Source organism: Tenrec ecaudatus, chromosome 4 (genome assembly GCF_050624435.1).
Source record: "Tenrec ecaudatus isolate mTenEca1 chromosome 4, mTenEca1.hap1, whole genome shotgun sequence".
NCBI classification, from domain to species: domain Eukaryota; kingdom Metazoa; phylum Chordata; class Mammalia; order Afrosoricida; family Tenrecidae; genus Tenrec; species Tenrec ecaudatus.
The window spans coordinates 103779455-103793776 of record NC_134533.1 but is presented as its reverse complement, the minus strand read 5'-3'; the positions used below and the strand labels follow the sequence as shown (position 1 = coordinate 103793776).

General features: G+C 40.0%; 1 protein-coding gene across 1 annotated transcript in view; it reads left to right on the top strand.

Moving 5' to 3' along the window:
* GUCY1A2 (guanylate cyclase 1 soluble subunit alpha 2) overlaps positions 1-14322 on the top strand; it is a 318287-nt gene that overhangs the window by 180891 nt on the left and 123074 nt on the right. Inside the window, exon 5 of the mRNA XM_075546543.1 lies at positions 2162-2647. Coding sequence (XP_075402658.1) covers positions 2162-2647 — 486 coding nt within the window. The remainder of the gene's footprint in view (positions 1-2161; positions 2648-14322) is intronic.

Below are 14322 nucleotides of genomic sequence, written 5' to 3'. Positions count from 1 at the left end.
GCCCTGTGGAAGAGACAAATCAAAACAACACTAACATCCTGCCTTGGACCGACCATGACACCTCCTTTCAGAAATTAAGCAAGGAAACAAACGTAAGATGACACATCCTGGAGAGGGGAGTACAGAGAGACTGGAACTCTCATCAACTGCTAGTGGGTCTGTAAATAGGCATCACCCCTGTGGAAAGCAAGATGGCGATTGGATAGCACTAACCTGAGTCCATTTGCCTTATTTCCTAATGCACATCCCTGCAGACTGTTCCCTAGGGAACCAAGTGAAGATAAAACAAACCTGTGATTTACTGCTTTTTTCCCATTAAACACCAGTCTCTCAAAAAACCAATGCAAGGTCACAGTACAGCGGGATGGGCATTAATTGCTACATCCTCAAATTCTTTATGTTAATAACTAAATTCCTTTAATACTATCCCAATTCCCTTTTAGTTTTGGCTTGTATGAATATAGTGATTGAGTTATATTTTCTGGTATTGCTGGCTTAAAGGTTTCTGGTTGAAATTTTATTTTTAAGATCGAGAGAATTATGCATGCATTTATTGTTAATCATCTATGTACAAAAAGTACCACATCTTCAAAGAACCATAGCTAGTTAGAGGCACCCCTGTGGGGCAGTGGTGAATGCACTGGTCTCCTCACAGAAGGGTCAGCCTTGTGTACCCACCACCCCATCTGCCAGAGAAGAGGTGGCAATCTGCCTCTGCCAAGTTCTCCTGTGCCCCGCGGGGTGGCTGTGATTCAGAATGAACTCTGTGACAGTGGGGGTGGTTAGGGTCTACCTGGTTGAAAAATGGTTCACTTGAGGCCAAGAAACTCTTTTGATTCATTTTAATCTCCTGAGCTTATTTTCTACAATGAATACTATTTTAATGGCAGTTGGATGTACTTGTTTTGCTAGGTGGAGTGTCCTGTTGCCATTCGCATTAAGCGGGTTCAAAGTTATTGAATTAAGCTGTAAACTCATTTCATGGTGTACCTGGGACTAGTTTCATTCTGAATGAAAAATGGGTTCCTGTTTGATTTCTCTATGATTGCACTTTCCATTTCATCATTGTCTTTGGAAGGAAGGAACTGAGTGGTATTCAATAACAGTTGTTTCTATTCAGCACCAAAGCATTTATGTTTGCTGTAAAATACCTTTAAATTGGCTTATGAGATTGAGAAAGTGTATAACTATGAAAACTTCACACTTCTCCTTTCCATCAGACAATTAACTAAATAACTCACTGCCATAAAATCTATGCTGATTCATAGTGATGCTACAGGACAGAGGAGAACAGCCCCAGTGAGTTTCCAAGACTGGAGTAGAAAGCCTCCTATTTCTCGCGAGGAGTAGCTAGTGGTTTCAAACTGCTGGCTTTGGTGCTAGTTGCCCACCTTGTAATCAGTATACCACTAGGGAACCCTTTTATCAGATAAAAACAAAACTCACTGCCACTGAGTCAATGCTGACTCATAACAACCCCTGGTGACTTTCCAAGTGAGTTAGTTTATTATGCCAACCTGCCCGATAAACACATGTGGGGTTAATTGAAAGGTGGAGGGATAAATGGCTCAATGAGCCTCACTTTTCCAGTTCTCTGGTCTCTTGCTTTCTGATAGTTGGACCAGAGTGCAGCTGCCTTAGCCAGTTCCCTGCTTCAGCTGGCAAGGCTCACTTCATGCAAGACATCCTTGAGAAGAAGCCTTATGGACTTATCCGGATACAGCCCTGGGTGCTGGAGCAGCCAATTGGAGTCCCCCGCTAGTGCTAAGATGTTTACACATTCACTGATTCGGCTTTTCTCCTGCAGTCGGCATCATTGTGTGTGTTTTGTGAGATGGAGGAGGACTTTGTGGACTGGTGTTGGATATATGGGCCAATGGGTTAATTTTGGACTTGTGGGTTTGAGCAGCACTGGGTTGGGATGTTTTCTTGATGTGTAATTACCCTTTATATAAAACTCTTTCTTATACATATGAGTTTCTGTGGATTTGCTTCTTTAACATACCCAGACTACCACACCAAGACAGTAACTGTTTATGGGAATAGAGAGTTAAGTCTTTCTCCAGCGAAGCTACTGGTGGTTGCAGATCATATCTGTATGTGAATTCTATGAACATGATCCGTGAAGAGCACTAATCTAAATTCTATTTTAATTTTGCAGGTGATGGAAGTCAAAGGACAAATGATCCATGTCCCAGAATCAAATTCCATTTTGTTTTTGGGCTCTCCGTGTGTAGACAAGCTGGATGAACTCATGGGCCGTGGGCTGCATCTCTCAGACATCCCTATTCACGATGCCACCCGAGACGTCATTTTGGTTGGTGAGCAGGCAAAGGCCCAAGATGGCCTAAAGAAGAGGATGGATAAATTAAAGGCAACTCTGGAAAGAACTCACCAGGCCCTGGAAGAAGAGAAGAAGAAGACAGTGGATCTCCTGTACTCCATTTTCCCTGGCGACGTGGCCCAGCAGCTCTGGCAGGGGCAGCAAGTGCAGGCCAGAAAGTTTGATGACGTCACCATGCTCTTTTCAGACATTGTCGGTTTCACAGCCATCTGTGCCCAGTGCACCCCCATGCAGGTGATCAGCATGCTCAACGAACTGTACACCAGGTTTGACCACCAGTGTGGATTTTTGGACATCTATAAGGTAAGGGCTTTAGTTGCCAACACAGAAATATTTTGATAGTGAATTGTCATGATAATTAAGTTGCAAGGAGACTTCTCTTTTTCACATCCTTAGAGTTACTAGTAAACGATCTCTTTAATTTAAATAGTGTTGCACAGGATGTAATTAGTTTTGCCTTCTGAATCAGCTTTCATTAGGAAGAATATAATAGCCTTGACATTTGGTGAATATTGCACAGTAAGGGAGATTCTAAACAGGTTAGTGCTCAGAATTGACTATTAAAATGTTAACTTCTTGAATTCCGGACAATTTAGAACCACAAAATTAATCGTAAAGAACATCATAAACTACCGCTTGTATTATGATAGTTAAAAAGAAAGAGCAAATTAAGCTAAAATATTCACCACATTATAAAATATTCATCCAAACCCAAACTCAGCTCACTGCCACCAGGTTGATGCAGCTCATCATGGCCCCGTGACAATTGTTGGCCCATAAGGTTACCTAGGCTGCAATGTGTATAGAAGCAGCCTGCCACGCGCTCCTCTTACCGTCTGGTGGGTTCAAAGCACGAGCCTTCTTGTGGTAGCTAGGCGCTTTGTTTATGGACCGCACCACCAGGGCTCATTATGATTGGTCATGGGTTGTTAGTATTGTTTACTGCATTGCTAAATGAGTGAGGTGCCTCTAATTCTAAATAATGCATGCAAATATTCTGACTATTGCTGAGGTGGCCAATGCTTTCCAGTTGAAGCAGCTTACTTTTCAAATCCGCATGATGAAAAACGAAAAGAATGTGAGAGTCAGTTACCACTGATTTTGGAAACTTTCATATTTTTTCATTAAAAGTATAGTATTATTTGGAGTGGCTTAACCCTGTATCTATCACAGGTATGGGATTTACATGGAATTCCATACAAATTGCACAGGTTAATGGCCATGGCTTTTTTATATGAGGGGCAGCAAATAGCTTTAATTTACAGTATTCTTAAACTATTATTTCCTCTTTGCTAATGCATATAGATCAGCGATTTCTTTATATAGTATGACCTTCACATAAGCAAGCCCACAAAGAACCGTTTTCCCTCTGAAATCTCATATTATAATCCAGAGAATGCTTTGGTTAAGATCTGTCTGCTTCAGAGGCAGTGTGTCTCGTTATTTATCATGTCTAAGGAAGTGCTGTAGTCCAGTGCTTCTTAATCAAAGTGACCCTGTCTTCTGTCATTTCAAAATACTTTATAGCCTTCTAGGTGACAGTTTGTACTCCAATGTAGGTTCCCTCTGTAACAATTTCTATTCACGTTATTCAGGGACGCTGGCAACATTTTTTTCATAATGCGTCAGCCTGTTCTGTTTGTTCAGTTTCCATTAATATAGTGTCTCTCCTCCTTGCTACCTTCTACTCTTTGCTTTTGGGTTCATGTTGACCATTTGGTCTTATATAAATTTTTATCAAATGAACACATTGTTCCTTGCTGATGCTTACTTTATGAGGGTGACCTGGGATTTAATTGGATGGTGACTTCCTTGAATAATTTCAACTTCAAGTTTAATGAGTATCTCAGGGTAATCTTGGGAGTGCTCACATTTTCCGCAGGTCTAATTTGGCTGGGCTTTTTTCAGACTTTGAATTTTTTCCTACAGTTGTTTCCCATTCTATGTGGTGCCATCTCTTGTGGCCCCCGTGGGGTTGGTCAGTGGGGTAGGCGAGCGCTGAGTTCTTTGGACTCAGGGTGAAAGAGGTGGTTCTCTGGACTTTTAGTCCAGAATTGCTTTGTTGAGTCTTTAGTGTTCTACTTTCTCTTATTCTTCAGAGAAGAAGAGACCCATAGTTGTATCTTAAACAACTATTTCAAGCTTTTAAGACCATAGTTTCTTATTACTAAACTTGGCTATAGAATATAAACTTTATAAGTATTTGACTCTGGCACTAAAGTTTCAAACCCAATATGCCAATCCTGCAAGGTGTTAGAGTATACCTAAGAAATATCTGCAATATTGTCCCTATGCGCTACATGAGATCAATGGCTATATACGCAACACACTTTCTATGCTACTCAGTGGCTGAAGTTTCCGAGGTAAGTCACCCGTTCTTCTGAGGTATCTGTGGGTGGCCTCAAACTTTCAACATTCCGGTAGCAATGAAACATAGTAGTCATTTGCATCATCCAGAAGTCTGTCAAAGCCCAAGTCCACTGCCATCAAGTCATTTCTGATGCACAGTGACCCTCTAGGGAGCTGGTGAGGCTATAAATCGCTACAGGAGCAGATAGCCTCATCTTTCTCTTTCAGAGTAGCTGGTGGGTTTGAACCACCGACCTTGCACTACCAGTACAATACTTACCCTACAACTCCACCAGGACATGCGTCTCTAACATTCATTGTTAGTTCTATTCCAACTCATAGTAACCCTATATATGAAATACCACCTAGTTGTGTACCATCCTTGGAATTGTTGTGTTTAATCCTACATTCGCAGCCACTATGTCAGCTGGAGGGCCTCTTTTTTGCTGACCCCCTCATCACCAAATATGTTCTTTTTCTAAGGCCTGGTCTCTCCTGACAATATGCCCAAAGTATGCGCGCTATAGTCTTGCCAGCCTTGCTCCTACGGAGAATTCTGGTATTGCTTCTTCCAAGACAGATTTGTTCGTTCTGGCAATCCATGGTAGCTTCAGGACTCTTCACCAGCACCATCATTCAAGTGCATCAATTCTGTTCTGGTCTTCCTCATTCAATGTCCAACTTTCACATTCACCTGCAGTGACTGAAAATCTGAATAGGCATGGCACACCTTAGTCCTCAAAGTGGCATCCTGGCTCTTCAACACTGTCAACAAATCTGGGCAGCAGATTTGCCGAATGCAATACATCATTTGATTTCTTGACTGCTGCTTCCATAAGCATTGATCATGGATTGAAACATAGACCATTGTTGGGTGCTGTAGCGTCGGTTCCAACTCATAACCACCCTGTGTAGAGCACCACGCAATGCTACCCAGCCCTGTGCCATCCTCACAGTGGTTCTTAGAGTTGAGCTCATTCAGGATCCTCCTCTTTTTCGCTGCTCCTCCACGTTACCAAGTGTGGCCCTTCTCCAGGGACTGGTCTCTCCTGATAACATGTCCAAGGCAAGCCTTGCCATCCTTGTCTCTCAGGAGTGCTCTAGCTGTATTTCTGATGTTCTTCTGTCTGTCCATGGCACTTTCAGTATTCTTCACCAATACCTCAATTCAAAGGCATCAGTTTTTCTTCAGTCTTCCTTATTCAGTGTCCACTTTTTACATACCTTGGAAGTAGTTGAGAACACCATGGTTTGGGTCAGACATATCTTATTCCTTAAAGTAACATCCTCGCTTTTCACACTTTAAAGAAGTCTTGTGAAGCAGATTTACAGATTCAAACGTATAACCAGTGTTAAATGTCGTTACTGAATCTCTTCTAAATGCTTAATATTCCATATGAAATGTATATGAGGGATTGGCCTTGTTATAAAAAGAGTTATAAATTAGCTTTACCTGTTTATAATGTATTATTGATGTAATTTGTGATAGAGCTAGTCCAATATCTGACCCTAAAGCAGGACAGCACTACGGCATGTCTCCCACTACCAGAAGAGAATGGTCAGACTTTGCCAGCACTTCTTTCCCATAGAATTGGGCACTAGTGCACCAGTCTCTGAAATTCTCAACCTCCTCCCTCCTAAACCTCTGATTGGAAATGTTAATTTCCTTCAACTAATGTAGTTTATCTATGTGTTTGTCTATTTATTTATTTGGGGTCCTAAATTTATAATACTAAATGAGAATATGAAGTAGATTCTCCTTCGGACACTTCTGATTTAAATATATTAGTTACAGTTTGAGAAAAGAAAAATGATAAAAATGTCCTGGTTTTACAGTTACAAATAAAATTTGACTTCTTTAACATCAACTATTTCTTTTTTTATAAGCCAGGATATCTCACAGAATAGGGAAAAAGTTAACCTGTGATTTGTGACTCTCCGTACACTGTTAAATCATGAACAGTGTCATATAATCAGAACAAATTCTGAGTATGTTTTACCTTACCAAAAGGATCTTCCTTTTTCCATAATACTTAAGACAGTGCTTTATATAATATATTAAGGGCCTTCAAAAAGTTTGTGCAAAAAGTCCATTATCTTCTAGTTACATTTTTCCACAAACTTTTTGAAGCCCATATGTATGTATATATATCCAAATAAAAACAGTAGCAATTATAATAGTAGTGCTAAAGATTCTGGGCCACAAGTTATCTTAAACTGGATTTGATTGTGAAATATTAACACTGAATTTTAAAGTAATGAATTGGAGATTTAAAATATGTATCTTCAATGCTAGGGCATGTTTGTGTATGTGATAAGTAGCTTGTGATATTGCTCTGGTCTTGAGTGACGTTTGGGTGGGCCAGACTGGGAAGCACATTGCATGCTGCTGCCAGACGATGCTCTTTGACTGGAAATGGAGGGAAGCCCCAGTAACGGAGGATTCACTCATTTATGGGTTAAAGCAACGTGCGTTTTTAGAAATACCTCCAGAGATATATGAAGTAGAACTTCTTTATTTGAACTGACTAAGGTTTTTAGTCATAATAATTCCAGATTATTATTCAGAAAATTTTCCCTGCAAAAAACCTGAGGAACGAAATGTTACACAATACATTATTGAGAGAGACTTTTCAGTAAATAATTCCTTTACTAATTGCTACAGAATAAAAATCATAACCCATACTTTCTGCAAGTTACCTTGGTCCTATTAAATATTTAGACCTCTGTGACATCTTAGCCTTCAAGCATTGTGTAAGCCTTCGGAAGTTTTCCAAGCCTCTTACTTTAGAGAAGCGTTGATTATCTGAAGAGAACCTTTCTACTATAGCCTAATTTGGTGCCATCTACTACTGGAGTTTGTCACCGCACCCTTTCCAAGTGACAGGAAGGCATGCATGGGATATGTGGTGACCAAGGAAGAGAACCATCGAAGGAGAGTTGGATCTCAGTGTGCTGAAGCAGATTTCAATGTCACGGGTTCCACCTCCTCTTCTTTCTTATCATTTAGCTGCACCTGGTTTCCTTGCACATTTCTCCCATAAAGCAGAAACAGGTAGTACCTTGCTTTCCTCTGTGGCATGGAAACCCCATTCAAACTAATACCTATGTTTTGATTCAGCAAAAATATTGTTTCATTTATAAAATCAGTAGACGTATGGATCTTCAAAACCAAAACCATTTCCATTGAGTGAATGTTGACCCTTAAGATCCCGTGGGACAGAAAAGCACTGCTTCATAGGGTTTCCTGGGTTCTAATCTCTAGGGGGTGTGGGAACAAGCCCTGGTGGCCACGTGAGTTCGGCATTGATGGCAAAGATGGACAGACTGGCAACCTTATGTAGCGTTGGTAAGATTGGAAATGAACTCTACATCAGTGGCCTGGGTGGGGTTTAATCTTTACAAAAGGCCTCGTGGTGAGTTCAAAAGCTAATTTTCCAGTTTGGTAGCCAAGTCCTCTAACCACTATATTACTTGGACTTCTAACCCAACACACCAAGATATAAAATAAGAACAGTGTAAAATTTCTAGATAGTCAACTGAGATTATTATGACTAGAAAGCTTAGTCAGGTCAAGGAGAGAATTTCTTCTTTACATATATCCTGGTATATTTTTAAGCCTCTCTAAATATAATAAGGAGAGGACTAATAAACAGAGTCAGACATGCCATGGTGATCATGCAAATTTCATTTATATTGAGTGTTCTGCTTTGCTGCTTTTTTTTGGGGGGGTGGGCGAAAAGTCTATAAATTCTAAAAATAGATGAAGGGATGTTGATAATGATAAGTGTGCACAATAGTGAAGTTTATACAGGGCCATTTAGTTCAATTTTGACTATAAATGGTAATATCCCAGGAATATTGCAAGACACACACCCTTTAAATTCCAGGATCTTGGTGAAGCTGGCCTGGGATTTGCGCTGATATTCTGGCCACATCTGAGTTTGTAAATGGGATGAGGGAGATATCTCAGACTTCAATCTCTTCTTTAACCTCCATGGTTAAGGCTGAGGCCGAAATTTCTTACAGAAAGTTATGAGACTGCAGCACTCTAGGCCTCAAGAATTTTGATTGGTCTTGACGCTTGACAATACAGAGCTGCTCAAACCTTCTGTCCAGACCCTGGGCAGGCTTCAGGAATTGAAGCAGAATCTCAGGGATATCACTGCGGCGTGAATTGGATTTTACCAGGATAAAAACAAAGAAGCGCTTTCTTTCTTCTTGTTTTGTCTATGATAAAATAGCCTTTTAAAGCAGATTTTTCTAAAATGTTATGAATATGGATAAGTTTTCTACTCCCCCTCTCAGCACTAAGTGGCTGTTCAATTTAGTAAAGCATTACTGGGTCACCTCCCTTTCCCCCCTCCCCATGTGCACCACCTAAATAGATGCATATTTTGTATCTTAATGATCGGAATTAAAAATGACTACAGACTTCTCCTAACTATTGTTTACACCGCATGACTGCTGTTTTCTCAGAAATGGAGCGACAGCATCTTCTAGTCAATCCCGAGGAGAGTAATTTCTCAAGGAAGAGCAAAATAAAATAAAAACACATCTTTAAATCACTCAATAAGCATTTTCAGCTCTGTCATGTGACTCCATAGAAGCTTTACAGAGTGTTTTGGAAATTAGCATGTACTTTTTGCATAATTTTAATGAGCAGAAAATAACTAATTTATGTGCTCTCGAAGGTCAGGGAAAGCCACAGATTGGCTGTCTGTTCTGATAGCTTTCCACTGGAGAGATTATATTCACAGTTTCAAAAGACTGTAATTCATGAAAATTACCTGATGGGTTTTATTGCCTCATTTGTATTGTTGCCTTTAGCAAGTGCTGTGGTTGGAGAGGAAGAAGCTAGGGAGGGCACAGCCCCCTGCTTACCTTCCTCTCTGTCAGCCTAGGTTGCTGCGTCCAGCACCGTCTTAAGCACATCTTTTCATCTGCAGTCACCCACTTGGCCTCTCTTTGCCTCAGTTTCTTCACCAGCAAACAAGGAGACTAATTATATCTATAGTTTATGAATCATTAAATGAAAAACATGTTAAATGCTTACAAGAGTGCCTATTCCATGGGACTAATCATAAAGGCTAGTTCTCACTCTTTCTGGGCATGGCTGGGGTGTGTGCTGTCTGCACTTGTATGTGCGTGTCCTCTGCTAAGCAGATAATCTTAAAATGCTTAATCCCATGAAAGAGTTTTGTCTGGTTATTACAGTTGCTTTGTGTAGCAGAGAAGACTAGGAAGGGAGAGTAGGAGAAAGAGGTAAAATAGAAGACAATAGCAATCACTTTGAATTGTATTATTTGTATTGTCTTACCTGGGTTCTCATGAATCCTCTTACATTTTTTGTTAGAAACAGTAGAAGCAAGACTTTATTAGCTGAATTTGTTACACTTTGGTTTTCTAACCATGTGAATCTATTACTCATTCTAAGTAAATAAACACATAATTTCTATACTCCTTTCACACTGTTTATATCAAAGTATTTTAAAATAAAGTGCAACACAGCCAATAGGCAGTGACCCTCCATCCTGCCCTCGCTTTAAGCTAGCGCTTCTCAAGCCAGGGGAGCAGGCAGTCAAGACCACAGGATCTTGCAGCAAGAGCTGCCTCCTGCATTCTCAGTGCAGAGTTGTCACCTGGAAAGGGCAGAGGCACCTTCCTGGGCTATTCATACTCTGATCTCTGTGGCTTCGGTGTGAACTGGCACTTCGGTGTGAACTGGAAACTAGAGGTGGCTCTTTCTTATCTGAGCCACACATTGCCAGAATGTAGACAACCGTGATTGGGAGCCAATGGCCCTGGTGAAGTACTCCAAAGTGGGGATCCGGGACCCTTTGCAGCTCCTCACTAGCAGAGCTTCAGCCCCACTTGCTGCTGCGTCTCCAGTACTCGGCAAAATGAGAGGGTCCGTGCTCAGAGGGCCCCCCAAAACAACAAATCCATCAAGCAGCAAACCCACAGCCCCTGAGTCAATTTCCACTTGTGGCTGGTAGCTAGTCTGGTCCAGGGATCATTTTTAACTGAATTACACTGCATTATTTAAAAAGACGAGTGTGTGTCTTAAATGGCATTTACTCATACACTGCCTCTAGCCAATATTATGAAATTGAACCAAGAGTGTTTAGTTTTTTCAGATTCTAATATGCTACATTGAAGTATTTTTCGTCTCTATTCAAAGACATTTCCTTCTGTTGTAGAAGACGGGTAAAGTACTTGGGTTTGACAAGAAGAAATCAGTATTGATGAAGTGGTTTGCTGAATTTATCTAACAAAGCACATTTTCCTCCTATTGGTAGATAGTTTTCAAACCAATGTAGCAACTAAAAATTGGTAATTCTGATTTTCACAATACCAAGAAAATATATACCACTTTAAAAAACTGTCTGGGAATTTCCTCATAATATAAGTCACTCATGTTACTTAATATTATCCCACGATGTAAGTGGGAGATTTTCACTGGATTCTTGCCATTAAGTGTGACACTGGATAATTTTTTTTATTTGCATATCAGTAAACTGTAAAGAATTTAAGTTCTGTGCTAAAACTTCTTTTATATTTTGCCTTTAAAACTAATCATCAAAAGAGTAGGAGCAACTTATTTTAATTTGTGGGCAGTTTGCATTTTCAGGACTTATAATTTAGTTGTTCGGTGTATTTATTTTAAAAATTCACTTAATTCAGCACTTATTCTTAAGGGATATTGTCCTAAAATGATCATATCTGTTATCCAGCAGAGGATTGCTGGTGAGCTTCACCATGTGAATATGTCAGTGAGCTTCCTCTCAAGGGTGATAATCAAATGAGGTTCCTAAAACGAAAACAAGAGAAAATCAAGGTTCAAAGCAGGACAGTCACTTCTCACCTATCAATGCAACCTGTAAATCTCATCGATTGAAGGTGTTTGCATTACATTGATACTGAATTTTTAAAAATCTTTTTATTGGGGCTCATAAGGCTCTTATCACAATCTATATGTACTCAATTGAGCAAAGCACCCTTATACATTCGTTGCACTCATCACTCTCATAATTCACCTTCCACTTGGGTTCCTGGAATCAGCTTTGTTTCCCTTTTTTGAGGGGCTGTGGTGAAGTAAGAACCCTCCTCCACTGCTGGTGGTCGTGCAGATTTGTACAGCCACTGTGGAAAGCAATCTGGCGATACTTAAAGAAAATGGAAATTGATCTACCTTATGACCCAGCCATCCCTCTACTGGGCATATACCCGGTTGAAGCAGCAAATAAAACATGACCAGTCATATGCGCTCCAATGTTTATTGCGGCACAATTCACAATAGCAAAGACTTAGAAACAGCCTAAGTTTCCATCGATAAACTAGTGGATTAGTAAACTTTGACACTGAATTTTAATGAATGCTGTAAATTAGCAGAAATGCTATCTGCCTGTACACAATGAACCACCTGTTACTGATCACTGAAAACGGTGGCAAAAACGAGTGCATTCCTTGTTGCAAAATGAACTAATTAAAGGGATGGCATTTCTATTTACTAAAAACAAACTGAGATATCCTGAGATAATACAAATTTTTTATCTGAATAATACAAAAGTCCAGCCACGGGGCTTAATGGTGTTTTCGCACTTATTTCTCAGACCAATACTGGCTTCTGTGCTGTACCTTTTGTGAGATAGAATTTAACCATCAGCAATGATGACTCACACAACATATATCTTCTATCATTAGAACAATATTTGGTCATGGTCCTTCATCCTGTCCATTAGAGATGTTAGCTCTCTGATATTTGGATAATTTCTACCATTGTGTTCTAAAATATGAATGTTTAACCAGTCAGAATTAATTTAAATCATATCTGTCACTTATTAAATTTTTATCTGTAGATATTTAACATTCCTGAGCCTTGGATCCTTCAGGCGTTTTCATTTTGTGAGAAACCTTTATATTAATAGTTCTTGAATAACTTGGACAGTTAACAAACAAATTTCATGCATTTAAAATAAGTAAAATAAGTGTTATATCGCTTTCTCTAGAGAAGTAAAACCAGTGGTGTGTATATATATGTTAATGTACATTTATTCCAAAATCTGACGTGGGTGGAATTATATCAAAGAAGTGATCATGCAGTAAGCTGAGAAATGGGTAAGTCCTGTCTAGAGATCAAAACATGCATTGCAGTGGGTAAATCTGCTGCAGAAGAAGCAAAGGCATTCCTTTGAGGGCTAAGGTATGTCTCACCTATGCCATGGTACTTTCAGTCGCCTCATATGTATGTGAAAGTTGGACATTGAAAAAGGAAGGCCAAAGGAGAATCAAGACATTTAAAAAGGATTTTGAAAATCCCATGTACTGCCCCCCCAAAAGCAAACAAATACGTCTCGGAAGAATTACAGTCCAGATTATTTTTAAGGGCTAGGATGATGAGACTTTATCTCATGCAATTTGGACACTTTGTCATGAAAAACCAGGGTCTGAAGAAGTACATCCTGCTTGGTAAAGTACAGGGGAAGGCTGTAGACAAGATGGATTGACCCAGTGGCTGACCTGATGGTCTCAAACCGAAGCCTCATGTGAGGCTGGTGCCGGCCTGGGCAGTGCTTGTTGAGAGGGAGGCTGAGAGGCAGCCCTGACTGTTCATATGAACAACAGCAGCACAGGCTCCGTGTTGGAGTTACATGGAGTGGACCAAAGGAATGTTCACGAAAAGTGAATCTTCTCTGCTCCCTCTGATCGGTTATTCATTTCTGACAAGTGTTAAATGGTTGGGATTTACTTTCCCAAACTATGTTTTAAACTGGAAAAGTGAGACTCTTAAGTTTCAATGAAAAGTATTATAGATATCGTTGCAAGATTCAAAATGGTTAACATGACTGAATGATTTGGAAACTAAGAAATCGGTTAGAAAATTCATGTTAGATTGCTAATTCGGGATGTGTGGGTGTGTTTTTAAGGTGCTTAGAACCTAGAAGAGCTATCTAATATGATAATACCGACCTTGAGATAGTGCAAAACATTTTTCTTACATATGTATTTATCATATAATGACATATTTATTCCAAAATCTGAGATGGGGTAGAATTTTTGTTACGCGACTCTCAAAAGAAAGCCTTGGTCTCTAACTCCTTCTTCCAGTTAGCAAATCCCATTGCTAGTGACACTCCTCAAGAAAACATCCCGCAGGGCACGTTTTAGCCCTGTGATAACAGAGAAGCCGAGAGGACTGTTGCTGACGTTGCTTGTCACCGAGGGAAATGACAGCTAATCACCGGGGAGACGACGCCCTAGACAACGTGTGGTCAGAGTTATGATCGCCCTCCTGGCCAAGTTGGCACGCAAAATTAACAAAGACATAGTTCAAGCCAGAAAAAAATGATTTTAATATTTTCTTTGTCATTTAGTGGATTAAGTAATATAAATTATGTGCCCAGATTCTGGAGCTGTAAAACAGGGACAGTGGGATTGGTCTCCTGTGATTGTTGCAGGTGATTCGTAAAATGTGTGCCAGTACTGCTGTTGTTGGCTATTTTAAAATTCATAGTTTTAATTTCTTAATAATACCTGTGGAACATTGCTTCTTAATTAATGGAAATTTAATAGGAATGTGGAATCCCTGGGCGATGCAAATGGTTAAGGTCATGATCATTAGCCAA